This window comes from Ruditapes philippinarum, unplaced genomic scaffold (assembly GCF_026571515.1).
Source record: "Ruditapes philippinarum isolate M1 unplaced genomic scaffold, ASM2657151v2 ctg374_1_1_1_1, whole genome shotgun sequence".
Lineage (NCBI taxonomy): Eukaryota > Metazoa > Mollusca > Bivalvia > Venerida > Veneridae > Ruditapes > Ruditapes philippinarum.
The window spans coordinates 253,755-272,205 of NW_026860247.1; the positions used below are offsets into that span (position 1 = coordinate 253,755).

The following is an 18,451-nucleotide window of genomic DNA, read 5'->3' on the forward strand; positions in this document are numbered from 1 at the left end:
GCTCCAGCAACATTTGTACATGTTGACTAGTCATACTTCAATTTAATTTGTAGACTTGTCTTTTATAAACCTTTAAAAATCACAAAAAACAACAACAACAAAACCAAGCAGGTAACATATTAAAACTTTACTTTACTTGCAAACTGCAGGAATTTGATTAGCCTAGCTCTGTGTTGTTACAATAGGACTGCTTGGGATGGGTGGGGGAGGGGTTTCTTCAATATTTGAAAATAACTGTTATTGTTTTGATAAGGGAGAAGTGCAACATAACATTACAGTTTTGTGATATTGTTGATATTTTATTGTCTAGAGAATTGTATTCAATTTCTTTATTTATACATGAAAATACATAATGATTTATTAAAATTTATTTATATTATATTATTTAACTTCATACAGTTATGAGAAAGCTTCATTTTCTGAAAGATGGTGTTAACATTTTTCAATATAGGATTTATTGCCTGCTTTTTATGTCTGTTTATGTTGTTAAAATCAGGAACTTGTTACTGCTTAAATGGCATATAAAGAGTTGATAGTATATTATAGTAAAATATTTGAAACACATGTCTTCTGAAACCTTACACTGGTAAATGGACATGTCCTGATTTTTGTCCCCCGCCTTTTCGAAGAAAAAAGGGGGATATAGAAATAGGCTCCGTCCGTCTGTCCGTCCGTCCGTCTGTCCGTCCGTCACACTTTCGTGTCCGGTCCATAACTTTGTCATTTATAAAAGGAATTTGAAATAACTTGGCACAAATGTTTATTATAATAAGACAATGTGTCATGCGCAACAACCAGACCCCTACCTCCAGGGTCAAGGTCACACTTGCTCATTCAAGGTCAAAATTGCCTATTTGAGGGTATATGTCGTGTCCGGTCCATAACTTTCTTATCTATGAAGGGATTTTGTAAATACTTGCCATAATTGTTCACAATAATCAGACGATGTGTCATGCGCAAAAACCAGTCACCTACCTTCAAGGTCAAGGTCACACTTGGAGGTCAAATATTAACAAAGTCTGTTACAGGGTATATTTCGTGTCCGGTCCATAACTTTCTTATCTATGAAGGGTTTTTGTAAATACTTGCCATAATTGTTCACAATTATCAGACGATGTGTCATGCGGAAAAAGCAGACACCTACCTTCAAGGTCAAGGTCACACTTGGAGGTCAAATATTAACATGGTATATTTCGTGTCCGGTCCATAACTTTCTTATCTATGAAGGGTTTTTGTAAATACTTGCCATAATTGTTCATAATAATCAGACGATGTGTCATGCGCAAAAAAACAGTTGCCTACCTTCAAGGTCAAGGTCACACTTGGAGGTCAAATATTAACATAGTCTGTTACAGGGTATATTTCGTGTCCGGTCCATAACTTTCTTATCATTGAAGGGATTTTGTTAATACTTGCCATAATTGTTCACAATTATCAGACGATGTGTCATGCGGAAAAAGCAGTCACCTACCTTCAAGGTCAAGGTCACACTTGGAGGTCAAATATTAACATAGTCTAATATAGGGTATATTTCGTGTCCGGTCCATAACTTTCTTATCTATGAAGGGATTTTGTAAATACTTGCCATAATTGTTCACAATTATCAGACGATGTGTCATGCGGAAAAAGCAGACACCTACCTTCAAAGTCAATGTCACACTTGGAGGTCAAATATTAACATGGTATATTTCGTGTCCGGTCCATAACTTTCTTATCTATGAAGGGTTTTTGTAAATACTTGCCATAATTGTTCATAATAATCAGACGATGTGTCATGCGCAAAAAACAGTTGCTTACCTTCAAGGTCAAGGTCACACTTGGAGGTCAAATATTAACATAGTCTGTTACAGGGTATATTTCGTGTCCGGTCCATAACTTTCTTATCTATGAAGGGATTTTGTTAATACTTGCCATAATTGTTCACAATTATCAGACAATGTGTCATGCGGAAAAAGCAGTCACCTACCTTCAAGGTCAAGGTCACACTTGGAGGTCAAATATTAACATAGTCTGTTAAAGGGTATATTTCGTGTCCGGTCCATAACTTTCTTATCTATGAAGGGTTTTTGTAAATACTTGCCATAATTGTTCATAATAATCAGACGATGTGTCATGCGCAAAAAACCAGTTTGCCTACCTTCAAAGTCAAGGTCACACTTGGAGGTCAAATATTTAACATAGTCTGTTACAGGGTATATTTCGTGTCGGGTCCATAACTTTGTCATTTATCAAAGGAATTTGAGATAACTTGGCACTAATGTTTGTTATAATAAGACGATGTGTCATGCCCAACAACCAGACCCGTACCTTCAGGGTCAAGGTCGTACTTGTTCATTCAAGGTCAACATTGTCTATTTGAGGGTATATGTATATATATACATAACTTTCTTATCTATGAAGGACTTTTGTAAATACTTGCCATAATTGTTAACAATAATCAGATGATGTGTCATGTGCAACAACCGGTCACCTACCTCCAAGGTCAAGGTCACACTTGGAGGTCAAATACTTACATAGTCTGTTACAGGGTATATTTTGTGTCAGGTCTATAATTTTTTCATAGATCAAAGGATTGTGAAAATACTTCGCACAAATAGTCACTATAATAAGAGGATGTGTCATGCGCAACACCTGCATCCCTACCTCCAAGGTCAAGGTCACACTTAGAGGTCAAAAATTAACATAGTCTGTTATAGGGTATATTTTGTGTTGAATCTAGAACTTCTTCATAGTTCAAGGGATTTTGAAATAACTTGGCACAAATAGTCATAATAATAAGACGTTATGTCATGCACAACACCTGCTCCCCTACCTCCAAGGTCAAGTTCACACTTAGAGGTCAAAGCTTAACATGATAGATTTTTAAATTCAGTGTTTCATTTTATTTTTTTAACAAATTTATTGTTACATTTGCAGATCTAGCATTGATCATAATTTTGGACTGAATGTCCTGAGATCCATACCTCAATCTTTTGAAATAGCACAATTTTATGCTTCATATAAAACTCCCGGGGCGGGGGACGTTGGTAACTCTGTTACAAATTCTTGTTATTTTTGAGTCGCTTGTAAACTCTAAACCTGCTTGAAACTTAAGTATGAAAGCATCGTCCGCCATTATACTAGTATTGTTTGAGATGACTAATTTTGATGAAGTCTTTAAAAAGGACATAACTTCACAATGCTTACTTACATGTGCGCTTACCAGCCAAGAGTATATTTAGATACATGCCAAGTTTTTTTTCAATCAAAAGTTACAAACTAACTCTCATTCATTTTTCCGATGACCATTGAATGAACCACTGCCATCATTATAGAACCAGGCCAGCCTGCACATCTGTGCACTCTGATCAAGCTCTATACCATAAGCCAACTAAAGTTTTCATCATGATACCAACAAAACTGATAATGGTCAATATAAAAATTGAAGCCGGACAAGTTCATTTAAGAAATACAGCAGTTACAGGGTGAATGTGATATAGATATTGATATCAAAATATTGAAATTATGCATCAAACATTATAACAGCTGGATGTACAGCATTGCTTGGAATACCTGTTTAAATTGCACAGCCATACAGCATTGCTTGGTATGGTCAGTAAGACTTCCCAGCTGTAAAGCATTGCTTGGTATGACTGGTATAGCATTGCTTGGTATGGTCAGTAAGACTTCCCAGCTGTACAGGATTGCTTGGTATGGTCAGTAAGACTTCCCAGCTGTAAAGCATTGCTTGGTATGACTGGTACAGCATTGCTTGGTATGGTCAGTAAGACTTCCCAGCTGTACAGTATTGCTTGGTAAGGTAAGACCGGTTACACCAAACAGTTACTTGGTTATGTACTTATAGTATTGTATTATCTCTAGTAGTAAGTAAATTGTTACAAGCTTTAAACAAATTAAATGTGTTTGTATTCTGTAACTGATTTTTGCTATTGGAGATTTTATTGTAAATTTAAATACATATTTTTGCTAGTTTTGTCAAAATTATGTGTCTAAAAAATGTCCTTCTTCCAAAGTTGTTTTCAGAAAATACTTTGATTTGTCTTGGATCAAACATAATTTTCTTTTTATTATGCACATACTTATATCTTTACAATGGACAACAATATACATTCCATGCTATAAGAATAAGATGGATGCTTGCAATATTATATTAACATATAAAAACATGTTGATAAACTGGATAGAAAATATGAGTGTTGAATATTTAACTGCTTAATGTATCATCTGTTTACAAATGTGCGGTGTCATGACAAAACCAACATAGTGCGTTTGCGACCAGCATGGATTCAGACCAGCCTGCGCCTCCGCGCAGTCTGATCAGGATCCAAGCTGTACGCTTACCAAATCTATTAAAAGTAGAGAAACTGATAGCGAACAGCATGGATCCTGATCAGACTGCGCAGATGTGCAGGCTGGTCTGGATCCATGCTGGTCGCAAACGCATTATGTTGGTTTTGTCATGACGCGGCTCAAATGTGTTATACTATACTATGTATATTTATTAAAGATGATAAATGAATCAGGGAGTTTTTCTTATTTTTTATCAGCCTTTGTCATTACATGTACAATGTATATCATATTAACTTGTGGACTTTAAGGATAGAACATATATTATAATACAATATTAAGCAGACATTGATGTGGCCAACGGACAGACAGACGGACAAGCACCACACTAAAATGACTTTTGGTTAAAAACTTGTTTAAAATCCATATCAGTGTTAACTATTCTAGAAAGACTTCATATCAATATTAATCCATATTTCTTGCCATTCTGCATTAAAATTTGCAGCATCTTTTATTTTCTGAAATAGGAGTGTCTATTTTTTTACAAATTTGCCAAAGAAGGTTAAAGTATCAAAAATCATTCATGCTTTGTAGTAGTGTTTTTATATAGTAGCCTGCTGATAAGAGAGCCCCCAGGATAAATAACATGAGATTGATTATAAGTAGGCAATGTAAATTCTGTATGTGCTATATATTTCATTACAAGTAGAATGTAGTATATAAAAAGAAAAAAGAAAACTAAAATATTTTTGCATTTTATTATAAACTTATAAAAAATAATCTTATTGCATCGGTTACAATGCAATGCATGAAAAATGAAAGAAAAAAGACTGTTGTCATCTCAAAAAATGGAATTGAAAGAGTTTCTACTTTTTGTAATATTCGTATCAATTTAAGTATTCAAGTGCCCCTAAGACTATTTATCAAGACTTAATCCACATTTCAAACATACCACCAATATATATATAAATATTTATTTTCAGAATAAAATATATCTCATTTATAAACATATTAATTCTTTAATGTATTAAAGGCTATTCATGTTTTAAATTCATTACCTTCAACTAAAACAACCAGTTAAGATCAAAACTAACTACCGTAATTGGTATAATTTGCCCCCCCCCCCCCCCCACAAAAAAAAAAGAAGAAAAAAGACTGACCAGAGTATTATACAATAAAATCATATTAAATATCAATAAATTGTTTATTTATGCACTTATCAACATTAAAGTTATAAAAATTTATATTCACTTACTAAAATAACAATTAAGTTTTAAAGTAGCCAATCAGAACTATATATTGATGATATTGAATTTGTTCTAATATTTTACACCATATTTTACAAAATTCAATATTCACAACTTCAAATTTATAATGAAAACCTGTTATACATTTATCTTTTTTTTTGTGTGTAAAAGTCTAATTGTTATTTATTGAAATAAGTAACTGCATAATACATACTAGAACTCCGCGAGTCGGATGTGTCGCCTTGTGAACAATATAGTTTAGGAGAAATGGCCAGGACAAAAATGAAATTTGTAAATCATCAAAGGGCAATAACTCAAAAAAATAAGAAATGCAGAGCAGCAGTTTCTGTGCACTGCACTTCTTATCAATAAGATCTATCATCCTATTTAGTTTTAGGAGAAATGGCCTGGACAAAAATAAAGTATGAAAATTAACAATGGGCAATAACTCAAAAAATAAGAAATGCAGAGTACCAGTTCTTGTGCACTGCACTTCTTCTTAATGAGATCTATCATCCTGTGAAGTTTCAAGTCCATAGATTTTATACTTTAGGAGAAATGGCCCGGACAAAAATAAAGTATGAAAATTACAAAGGGCAATAACTCAAAAAAATAAGAAATGCAGAGTATCAGTTCTTGTGCACTGCACTTCTTCTTAATGAGATCTATCAACCTATGAAGTTTCAAGTCCATAGATTTTATACTTTAGGAGAAATGGCCCGGACAAAAATAAAGTATGAAAATTAACAAAGGGCAATAACTCCAAAAATAAGAAGTACAGAGTACCGGTTCTTGTGCACTGCACTTCGGGTCATTATAAGAAGCATGCATAGCAAGTTTGAAGTCAATTCGACTTATAATGACTGACTTATGCTCCGGACAAGCTTAAGGGGACAACGACGCCGACACCGACAACGACGCCGACAACGACAACGACGCCGACACCTTATCATCCTATGAAGTTCAAGTCCATAGATTTTATACTTTAGGAGAAATGGCCCGGACAAAAATAAAGTATGAAAATTACAAAGGGCAATAACTCAAAAAATAAGAAATGCAGAGTACCAGTTCTTGTGCACTGCACTTCTTCTTAATGAGATCTATCATCCTATGAAGTTTCAAGTCCATAGATTTTATACTTTAGGAGAAATGGCCCGGACAAAAATAAAGTTTGAAAATTAACAAAGGGCAATAACTCAGAAAATAAGAAGTGCAGAGTACCGGTTCTTGTGCACTGCACTTCGGGTCATTATAAGAAGCATGCATAGCAAGTTTGAAGTCAATCCGACTTATAATGACTGACTTATGCTCCGGACAAGCTTAATGGGACGCCGACAAAGACAACGACACCGACAACGACGACGACACCGCCGACAAAAGCCTTTTTCAAGGCGACACAATAAAAGGTCTTGTGCACTAGAAGTGCACATCTAGTGCACTCCCAGTGCACTTTGTGTAACCTTTAGTGTGAACTCAACTGTAATTCCTTGTCAAAATGTCAGAAAAATGGTGGTATGCTAGTGCATCGTTCAATATGGGCTTGACAGCTTTGACCTCGTCCAATATTGTACTCAACAATGTATAATAATAACATTATATTATTAAACATGTCTCTTAACAAAACCAAGGGTTGAATACCAACTCGCATTAAACGTTCTTGTCCCTTGAAATTCGTCACGTGTGCGGTTAAATATCAATTCCTCCATGCACGCGTATGGTAAAGGATTATCATAAAGATGAAATTTATTAGCAAACAGTTCTTTACGTGTCGACAGTGTATGCAGATCCTTGAAGTTAAAGATGCACATGCTCCTAACCCATTTTCCATGGCACGGCCATCGATGGATCCGGGAATTTAGCCGGTTTTTGAAACGAGCTAAATATGGTTTCTTCGTGTTTGACATTGGACTAGTTTCTGGATAACCTGAAGGGAGAAAACATACAGTAGATGATTATAAATTCGAAATATAATGTATATAATATAACAAATATTGAAGAATCATTTATGTACAAAACAATCCATGCCCAAAGTGGTTCAGATATTGTTTTACTTTGTTTGTTGTTTTGACATGATGGGACTGAAAATATTTCCCCCAGATAAATATACCATTTGATGAAGGTTTAGAACACTAATCTTTGTGCAAAAATTTTAGATCAATCGCGCTCTTCGTTTTTCCAGAATGATTATGCAAATTGGTAAAATATTACCCAAAATGAAAAGCGTTTAAACACTTTTCACTCAAATCGGGCTAAGAAAAGCATAAAAATAAGATTTTCAAGTTATTTCAAAGTATATTTCTTAACTATCTTTGCATATATTTCTGTTTAAAGTATCCCCAGCTTATTTATGTAAAACATAAGCCTTTTTAACCTCAGTGGAGTCCCTATAATTTCATGTATCTGTCTAATTTGAGTGAAAACAATATTTTTTTATAGGTAGCTTTCATCGTAGTGTGAGGAGAAGTGAAATTGTATATGAAAATATGTTTAGAACACATACATTTATCATCTTTTAATACTTCTATAAAATAATATTTGCGAATATTTCTACCTTTATAAGATCCAGGCACGTGTAAATGTGGATTATGATTGAGCGTTGTAAAGAACGCTTCGTCTGGTATGTAACATGAGTAACTCATCCATTTTAAAATATCACGAGCTCTACGGTCATGTAAAACATAATCAACGTATCCCCGGGTAACGGCTACATGGACCGCACCCTTAGTTACTCGAATACCGTGAGGGGGACGGGTTCTGCTTATTCCTCTACATCTTCCAAGGTTTCTGCAAACAAATAATATTAATACATTATTATAAATATTCATAAACAATTTGACAATATATAGGCATTTTCTGAGGTCTGTTACGCCTCATATATGGTTGTGATGTTGGTAGTTTACACTACGGATCACGACACTAAGTCACAATGAGAAATTACAAGCGCATAGTTCAGCCACCGCATCGTTCCTGGGCAGACTGTCAAGCAGTTTACCAATACTAGGTGCCTTGTACTAGTTGCCCTCTCTTTCGCAAGGAACTGATAACTTATGTACATGCGAACGCAGAGGTACAGTGCGAACGCACGTAGAAAGGCTTTCATGATCAATCACAACGAAAGTGACCTGCATCGTCCGCGAATCGAACTCAGGTCGCCCAATTCACAGTCCAACGCTCTACCTATTGAGCTAACCGGACGGTTCTACGTCTCAAATATTGCTTTGAAAGAGCATAAATATATAGTACCTCTTATAGAGCTATATGCGTTATTAAAGCGCAACGGATATAAAGTTACTGGTGCGCTTTATTCGTCGAGAGCTATATATAAGGCGAAAAAATCGTTTCCTTCAATTTTGTGAAAATGCTAGGCATGGACTGTAAACATGTATATTTGTCTGTTTTTTTTTATCTTAATAAAGTAAACCACTTGATTATTCCACTCCTTAAATAATATTGATACTATTAATAAAATACATGTACTTGATTGAATCCTATTTTTCGTCAACATAAACTGTTATCAAAATTTTTGACATGCATGTATATACGCAATGGAAAATTGGCAAACAAATTATCAATAGATCTCTATGTCATTGTTTTACATGAATGTTTTAAAGATATTACTTACTGTTTAACAGTGGCTTCTACGTCATTAGCACCATTATAGGCCTGTAAAATTTTCACTAGTTCATAATTTGTCTTCAGCGGGAATTCTTGCCCTGTTAGATTAATAAAATATTTCCACGTTTTATGTCTTTTCCAAAGTTCCTCCATGCATAAAAGTTCTGGTGTCAGTACGGACATCTTACCCCATATGACATTTATTCTTTTGCGTAAAACGAAAACATTCTCAAAACACTGTGAAATCCCTGACAACGCTCCATATATTTCAATATTAGTTTTTGAATCCACATGTATACAGTAAATATTTTGTGGCCTATATATTGCACGTAAAAGACGTTCAACTTGTTCGACATTTTTATACATTAAAATGCTAAACGCGATGGGAAACTGTTGTTCTTCTGTTGTCAAAGGATGTGTTATATACCCTCTTTCATCGATAAAAGATGAACAATTTTTAGTCTTTTCTTCATATTTTTGGGGTGTCCAAGATGGTAAACCCTGAGTGACAATTTTTCGAACTCTGTTTGCTCCCGACATTTCTCTTTTGAAAAGTTCCTTGCAGCCAATTATTTTCCGATTTGTGTTTTCTCCAAAGTATCTTTCGTTTATTATTCGCTCCTCTTCGTTTAACGCGTAAACGTTTTTATTCAACATTTTGTCTTCTTTCATTTTACTGTTTTTATTTTCGTTTATTTTATTATCCTCTGCATTTACCATGCGACTATCTTGGTACAAAGGGTTATCTTTTTCGTTCACCATGCGATCTTTTTCGTTTTCTATTTGATCCTTTTCGTTTATCGCGTGATCCTTTTCGTTTTGCAAGCGATTCTCTTTATTTATCACGTGTTTCTCTTCGTTTTTCATATAGTTATCTTCGTTTATCACGCGATCTTCGTTTTCCATATAGTCATCTCCGCTTATTACGTGATTTTCGTGGTTTGGCAAGTGATTCTCCTTGTTTATCACGTGATTCTCTTCGCTTTTCATATGATCATCTTCGTTTATCACATGATTATCTACGTTTTCCATATATTTATTTCCATTTATCACGCGATTTTCTTCGTTTGCCACGTGATTCTTTTTGTTTATCACGTGATTCTCTTCGTTTTTCATAGGGTCATCTTCGTATATCACGTGTTCCTCTTCGTTTTCAAAATGGTCATCTTCGCTTATCACGTGATTTTCTTTGTTTGGCAAGCGATTCTCCTTGTTTATCACGTGATTATCGTAGTTTCCCATACGGTCATCTTCTTTTATCACGTTATCTTCTTCGTTTGGCACATTATCCTCATTGTTTATGAAGTGATTCTTTTTGTTTTCCATATGGTCTTCGTTTTTCATGTGTTCCTTTTCGTTTATCATGCGATCATCTTCGATTATCGTACGACTTTTGCTGCTGTAAGAAATTGCTGAAGTACTTACTGATATAGAAGTTTTCAAATTAGTTGCATATGTACTTGTTTGTATATTTATACGTTTATTATAAGATCTTGTACGTTCAGTGTTGTTTAGTACAACGGGCAAGCGTTTATCTGGCGCAATAGATATGTATGACAGAAAATACAACAACAAAACCAAACAAATTAGTACTCCTTTGTGTATACCATTTACTATCTTACAACGGTTCATTTTTTAAGAGATCATACTATTTGAAATTATATGTACACTACTCTAATCACACGACCATGCAAGTGACCAGTTAAAACTCCAGATATTATGGTTAAAACTTTATTAGCCAATTTATATAATTCAACAAGACGTCACTTCGTAGCTTAACATACCCTAGAGAATTAGTTTATCTAATAAATACAACAAAGTTTGTTCGACTTTCAAAATAACTATACCATCTTCAGACACGTTTAAAAAAACAATATTTATGTAAAGATTATTATCGCAATAACATAAATTAGGTCCTTAGGTTATAAAACCAATTTATTGATAATAAAGAAGCGACATTTGTATACTAGTTTGAGTTAATTTATGAAAGAAGAAAGGAGGGCGTTGAAAAATAGCAAAACATGGTTTGGTGTAAAGTCTTTTCAATAAACAGAAATATCAGTTATTGCGTTTTAGACAATCTTGAAAATGTATTGTCTTTACACAAAAACATATTTACCGCAAGTCATTGTACATAAGCAATCAAGAAAAAGAAACATATCAAAAATATTCTTCTTCGCAAGTCATTGTTCATTAGCAATCAAGAAAACAAAACATATTGAAAAAAGATTCATCTTCAATATTGTTACAGAATTGGCATTTTCCGATACCGTTTGGTCTTTGTAGCATATCCAGTTTCTTTGCATAAAAGAGCGACACTACAGACGAAATTTGAACATTATGCCTCAGAAATGAATGATTTTTCACTCTGCAGAAAGACATAAATTTATTAATAATGAATTTAGAACTTGCAAAATGCGTATCACTTAAAGAAAATGGTACTGGATGAGAAATAATTTGTCATAAAGGTAGCAAAATGTAAACAAAGTAGTATTTTGATATCCATACACAATATAATAAATCAATTTAACTGTACTCATTGAAAAAACGAGAAAGAAACAAATTTAATGATGTCTCATTGATAAAACGAGAAAGAAACAAATTTAAAGATGTTTCAGCTATAAAGCAAATGTGTAACCTTTTTTGAAACTAAAATAGGACACCAAAAGTAAAAAAGTTTTTGAAAATTAAAAAAAATGATAGCATTTCTGAGGCTTTATGGGCCTTTAAAGCAACACGATGACGTGGCGGCATGATAAGCTGCAATACATTTTTGTCACATCTTTGAAAATCCCGCAAAATATTGCCACCCGACCAGATGGACCTGTGACACTGTATCAAGAGCTATTAAGAAACATGTTTTCCTTGGTTTGAGACAATATTTCTTTGGTTACGTACGAGTATAAAGTAATTGCATGACTTCGTTTAAACCATCTTGTACATTTTTTTGTTTCTTAGTATGTTTTCATAGATGTTTCGGTATAAACCGAAACTGTAAAATAAAGCAATGTTATTGATGCTCATAATGCTGTTGTATTTGATATGCATTTATAATGTCATTTATTGTGTATTGTCTAATTTTGAACCCGTTGTACCATTTTTCGACGGTGAGAAAGAGCCATTTGGTCATTTTTTTCAACGTTGAAAACAGAAAATGGGCCATTTTTCAACGCTAAGAACGGAGCCTTGGTCGTTTTTTCAACCTTGTGAACAGAAATAGGGTCATTGTTTTGACGTTGAGAACATAATTGGGTCATTTTCAATGTTGAGTACAGAAATTCGGTCATTTTTTTCATCAGCCTATTTTTTAAAAAAAAAATTTGTATTTAATGAAAATGAAATATTACTCTGTCTAAATTTACAGCCTCTGTGCATATTGAACATATTCATATATACATTACGATTATCCATTGAATAGCAATATATTTGCTTTTTCTCGGATAACTTGTATCTTTCTGTCCTAGCGGTAGTGTAATTGCTAAAGGCTCATTCAGCCAATTACATGTGCTATTTCGCTGCTGTTGAAATTGTTTAAAACGTGCCCTTTCTTTTCAGTCAATAGTGCTATTTTTTCAGTAGACATAAGTGTAATTGTTAAAGGCTCATTAAGCCGATTGTGCTTTTTCTCTTTGTTAATAAAAAATGTTTTTATTGCAGTTTAAGAGTTATAGATGCACGGTTAAATTAGTTGTGACGTAGTATAATACGATTATTTCGATAGCCATTGTTGTAGTTAGTTACATCAAGATAAGCCAAATGTTAGAATATAATTGGCCTTCATCCTATTTCAGTGTTGTTGTTTATTCTGTCCCAGACTAAAGGTCTTATAACTCTTATTAGGTGATAAATTATGTATTTTCGTTTAAGCGAAGCGAATCTTATATTGTCAATTGTGCTATTTTTTTTTTAACTGTAATTGCTATTCAGTTACCTATTATAATATTGAAAGGTTTATTCAGTCAGTTGGGCTATTTCTCAGTAGTGTAATCGTGACAGGCTGTCAAGAGTACCATTTCTCAGTTGTGTTCTTTTTAAAGGCCCATTCAGTCAATTTGTTGTTTGTTTTCCTCCACATTTTAATAAAATAGATAGGTTCATTCAGTAAGTTGTGCTGGTATTTTCTTCATTATTAAGTGTGCTAACATGTTTGACTGGGTTTCTAGACAATTTCTATCAATTTTAAATTTATTTTTAATTCCGACACTTAATTCCCCTCCATGTTTTTTTTAATGTGCTGAAAAATTGTGGATGTCTGGGCTTGCTGCCATTCCTATAAAATACTTTATGCTGTAAATAGTTGTAATAATGCTGGCTTCATTTACCTATCTAAATAGTTTATTTTGTTAAAAGCACAAATGCTAATGTCCCAGATCTGTAAATCAATACTAAAGGCAAGGAAAAATTTCCAGAATATTGAAAATTTGACCTTGAACTTCAATTAGGGGTCAAGGTTCATTTTCAATATGACAATACATGTCAAAACGTGATATTTATGTTGACCTTATGCATACATCATGAATATGCAAATGAGAAAGGTTCATGCAAATGAGCAAAGGTCAGTGATAATAAAAACAAAGATTGTATCAGAATATATGTATTATTTATTATTGCATATTGTCTTAATAACTGGTCAATATTTTACATCAACAAAACAGAAATAATATAATATGTATCAAAATGACATGGTATGGAAACATTGTATGAAAATTGTTTTAATAACAAAGGGTTCTTTGATATGCAAAGCAAGTTATAGGTTAAGGGCAATTAGCACAATTAAGCACTTTAGAGAACATATCTTGGGAAATTAATTTATTTAAATCCAGAGCTAGTCATTTTAAAGCATATTTTCATTAACAAAAAGTTTCAATTGGATACATGTACTTAAATTCTGAATTTTAAAAAAAATCTATATATTGTCTATCATTGAAAATTGTTCATTATGGCATGATAGATTATGTATGATAAAAAATATTAAAGGCATGATGTAAAAAGACAGTATCTCTCTTATTTCAAATGTCACCTTGTTCACACATGATCCACAAATCCATACATTTTTTGTATTATGTAAAAATAGCACTTTTTATCTTAAAAAGCGATGGAATGGTAAAAGCCTCAACACTTATACTACTTCTTCTATAAAAGATGTTTTCCTTTTATGAAAAATATTATATATGGCATAGTTTGCTTGACAAAATTATGACTGATTGTCTTCCTATTGAAGCCAAATATGACAATTAACCCCAAAACCAATATTATCATGCACAAAACAAACAATAAATGCATTAGCAATGAATGGACGAAAAATAATGTATGTTCATCAATTATTGACAAATTTTCTAATAAATTTCAGTGCATTTATTGTAAATAAAGACCTAAGTCTCTATATTTTACACTGTAATTTCACTCAGACACAAAATTATTTTTGTTCTTTAACTAACCAGCCATTGAGGATATATAGATTAATTTTTCTGGTCACTTTGCATAAAAATGTTTTAAAGAAATCCAATTTACTAATATCAAAAGTTAAATAATTTCCAAAAGATGCCACATTTTAATAGTTAACCATAACTTATTTCCATGCAAAAAGATTGCTTTACTGCATGATAACACTCTTGAAAAACAATAATATCAAGCAGTGAGACCTAATAGATTAGTAGTGATGACCTAAAATGTTTAAACTCTTTTCCTGTCAGTTAGAACTCGAACAATTGAACCTGCTCCACCCACATTGTATGCCTGAAACAAAAGAAACAACAACATATGACTAACATTTAACTAATAGTTACATTTATTTTAACGCAAAATCACACTATTCTAAAACATGAAAATGATAAATAGTGGCAGCGTGGCCAAGTGGTTAACATGTCGGACTAGTAATCTGAGGATTGCTGACCGCGCGAGTTCAAACCCTTTCAGGGGCAAGAGCAAGAATCTTTACACTCATTGCTTAGTATTGCTTGGTTCCTGGAATGGATTTGAGAGTGTTTCAATGCAAATGGTTGATTTTTCATGCGTCAGTAATATATGAGTCACTAATTCACATATCACAGCTTCACATGTAACAGCTTTTATTATATGAGCCCTGTCAAAACAAAACCAACATAATCCGCGCAGTCTGATCAGGATCCATGCTGTTCGCTTACCAACTCTATTACAAGTAGAGAAACTGATAGGGAACAGCATGGATCAAGACCAGCCTGCGCATCCGCGCAGTCTGATCAGGATCCATGCTGGTCGCAAACCAATTATGTTGTTTTTGTCGTGACACGGCTCATATATCTCTGTACCTGTATGTATAATGTGAATACTTTATGTCTCACAACCTAATGTAAAGGTACATGTTTCTATAAAGTAGACCCCATAATTTATATATCAAGTTACCTTTTCATGCCAGGTTAGAAGAGAGGCACTGCTTCCCTCTGTCGGAAATTCAAACCCTCTGTAGATATATTTCATAAGAACGTCTAGAAGTTTACTGTCTAATGATTTCACTGCACCGTCTATTTCTGATGTTTTAAAAGACGTAAGAACTCTAATAGCCAAATTTACAGCTTTGTCCTGTAACAGATACAAAATACACAAATTTACAGCTTTGTAATTCATACACAATGCACAAATTTACAGCTTTATCCTGTGATACATACAGAATGCACAAATTTACAGCTTTGTCCTGTAATACATTCAAAATGCACAAATTTACAGCTTTGTAATTCATACACAATGCACAAATTTACAGCTTTGTCCTGTGATACATACAGAATGCACAAATTTACAGCTTTATCCTGTGATACATACATAATGCATTAATTATAACCCTTAGCTTGCTGGAGGCAACTGAAGATATCTATGCGACCAGTGCAGACCAAGACAAATTATCCATTTCTCAAATTGAGCAGGTTATTGGTAAAGAATTTTCAGATCTACATTGAAACTACCTAACTAATCTATTAAAGGACAGTTCCAAAGTCCAATCAGGGAAAGTCATGAATTCAGAAGCCTAGCAGATTTATTGTAAATCTATTGGGTATATCTTTTTGTGTTTGATAGATCTTGTTAAATGAGCATTAACATAAACATAAGATAGATCTTGTTAAATGAGCATTAACATAAACATAAGACAGTACGCTTGACTATTTTCAGTGTGCGTCAGTAGGAAAGGGGCATAACTCTGTAAAAAAAGTGAACTCAGAGTTATGGGACCTGTGTACAATTATCATGTTAGATAATCACAGAGAACAATTGTGTGAAGTTTACACCCATTCCCAGTAGGTACTTACTTACGCGTGAAAACTTAACCAAAGAGTGACAGCAATGCCAACATTGATGCATGGGTGAGTACAATAGCCCTTCCTATTCTTAGAAAAGTAGGGTTAAACACTGAAGTATATTTTTATTCCTCTTATGCATTTTTACATTGATAAAAAAGACTAAAACAGCAATGCTAAAATTCTTACCTTCACTGCTTGACTTTTAGCTCCAAGAGGAGGGTGTCTTAAAATAACTTCCAGTGCATCTACATTTTTTCCTGTTCTTAAAGTCAAGGATCACAATATGTTTTCTATAAAATGTTTTAATTTAAGCAAATATAAAAGACCTTGTTTTAATTTAAGCAAATTTAAAAGAACTAACAAGAAATACAGTATCAATACACTAGCTCATTCACAGAAGAATAAATAAACCATTTAAACATTTATTGTTTTAAAGGTGTTGCAATAGTTACATACAGAGAGACAGTGAAAATAAAACATCATGATAGAATTTGTACTTGCTTAATATGACGCATCATCTCACATTGTACATAATTATGTAGTCTATGTTTGGTGAGGGTCAATCCTTACTTATTTGTCTGGCAAGATTTGACATCACTTTCAAGACATAATGATCGTATGATCATGATGTACATTGCCAAGTTTGATGTATTCAGCAACTTCTAATCTGTGTATCAATTCTGAATCTGAAATTGCTTTGAATTTAAAATCGATTTTTGCAAGATCAATACAATTCCACTTCTGACCTGATTACCTCCATCCTTTATCACTGATCAGTGTTATAACCACACCAAACCACACCTAACCTGACTTGCTAACTAGTGCCATACTGTGAAACAAACCTACATTGCAGCATCAAGAACTGCAATATACTACCATTTACGATAGTGAAATAAATCAAATTACTTAATTATACAAGAAATATGCAATTATTGTTGATAAAAAGGTGACTGATAGATCGAAAACCGCTGAACAAAGAAAAAGGATTTAGCTTAATACAGGATTGGAGCAGTACCTCTAGACGCTTGCAGAAATCATGATCACAAAATAGACAAATATCGTTTTTTTCGCCGAATTTTACATTTTTCCTTGATTATCGTACTTGATTCGGAGTGAAAAGATGAATTAGACCTGTTAAAGTTCATTCCGTTGGGTAAAAAGACAAGATTTTAGCATTTTATCATTCAAGCGCCTTGTCCGGTATATACCGGAATACGGTATTTAGTGTGGTGCTCCAATCAATTTTTTTTAGTCACAGCCAAAGAAAAAAGGTTAAACTAAATCTTAAAGCATTTTCGAGGCATTCAAGGTTTGGTGGCTGTCCGGTTTTAGTGGTCCCACACCAGAAGACATCTGTGATTGATGTTTTGCAGTATGATATGCAATGGTATAGACAGACTTAAAATAATTCAGAGAGTCTAGAACGATGCTGAAATGATATTTTAATCGGATAATGAGCATGAATATTTGTAAATTTAAACAAGATGTCACTTACATGTATTATCCAGGTAAGGTTTCATAACGGGTCTGATTCAAAACTTAAATGCTGCATCAGGCGAAAGAAAAAATGTAAAAAAAAGTGGCTTATAAAGTTTTGGAAGCCAGGACTCCCTGTGATTTTGCTTCCTGTTAATTTAAAAAAATAAACATAATTTACATTTATTTCTTTTAGCACCACTGAGGCTTTATAGTTTAGTTCATTCATGCTTACAATTTAAAACAATCATGTATCTTTCATAACATTTTCTTACACGAATTTTATTTTTAAGAAAGGATATTGTGTTAGAAAACTGTTCACTTCAGATTCATTAGGACCTTGTTCTTCTCCCTCTACGGTGTCATCTTTGAAGTTTTCGGGGTCAAAATCATCAACATTAACCTTCCTAAATTTGTTCGATGCAGTATTCTTGGACATGTTGCCTTGTATAAAATTCCAAGTTCTTGCTTCACACCCCGGAAGTAAAGTTTCACTTCCTTACTTTGATGATAGCTCTACCAGCCGTGTTTTCGGAAAAATATTTATCATTATAGATT

General features: G+C 33.4%; 2 protein-coding genes across 2 annotated transcripts; both read right to left on the reverse strand.

Moving 5' to 3' along the window:
• Positions 1-6,919: 6,919 nt before the first annotated feature.
• On the reverse strand, positions 6,920-11,351 carry LOC132759380 (beta-1,3-galactosyl-O-glycosyl-glycoprotein beta-1,6-N-acetylglucosaminyltransferase-like). The gene is made up of 3 exons (XM_060751144.1): positions 9,157-11,351; positions 8,086-8,318; positions 6,920-7,458 (listed from the first exon to the last, which is right to left on the reverse strand). The coding sequence occupies exons 1-3, from the start codon at positions 10,779-10,781 to the stop codon at positions 7,136-7,138; spliced, it is 2,181 nt and encodes a 726-aa protein (XP_060607127.1). The 5' UTR covers positions 10,782-11,351; the 3' UTR covers positions 6,920-7,135.
• Positions 11,352-13,737: 2,386 nt separating this feature from the next.
• Positions 13,738-18,419, reverse strand: LOC132759376 (actin-related protein 2/3 complex subunit 5-A-like). The gene is made up of 4 exons (XM_060751140.1): positions 18,195-18,419; positions 16,604-16,675; positions 15,531-15,707; positions 13,738-14,885 (listed from the first exon to the last, which is right to left on the reverse strand). The coding sequence occupies exons 1-4, from the start codon at positions 18,330-18,332 to the stop codon at positions 14,823-14,825; spliced, it is 450 nt and encodes a 149-aa protein (XP_060607123.1). The 5' UTR covers positions 18,333-18,419; the 3' UTR covers positions 13,738-14,822.
• Positions 18,420-18,451: the final 32 nt, after the last annotated feature.

Coding starts and splice junctions, on each gene's coding strand:
- LOC132759380 (XM_060751144.1), bottom strand. CDS start 10,781: ATGAACCGTTGTAAGATAGTAAATGGTATACACAAAGGAGTACTAATT. Junction 8,319..9,156: donor GTAGAAGCCACTGTTAAACA/GTAAGTAATATC, acceptor ATTTGTTTGCAG/AAACCTTGGAAGATGTAGAG. Junction 7,459..8,085: donor CGTGCCTGGATCTTATAAAG/GTAGAAATATTC, acceptor TTCTCCCTTCAG/GTTATCCAGAAACTAGTCCA.
- LOC132759376 (XM_060751140.1), bottom strand. CDS start 18,332: ATGTCCAAGAATACTGCATCGAACAAATTTAGGAAGGTTAATGTTGAT. Junction 16,676..18,194: donor TGAACAGTTTTCTAACACAA/TATCCTTTCTTA, acceptor ACTTTAAGAACA/GGAAAAAATGTAGATGCACT. Junction 15,708..16,603: donor CTAAAAGTCAAGCAGTGAAG/GTAAGAATTTTA, acceptor TATCTGTTACAG/GACAAAGCTGTAAATTTGGC.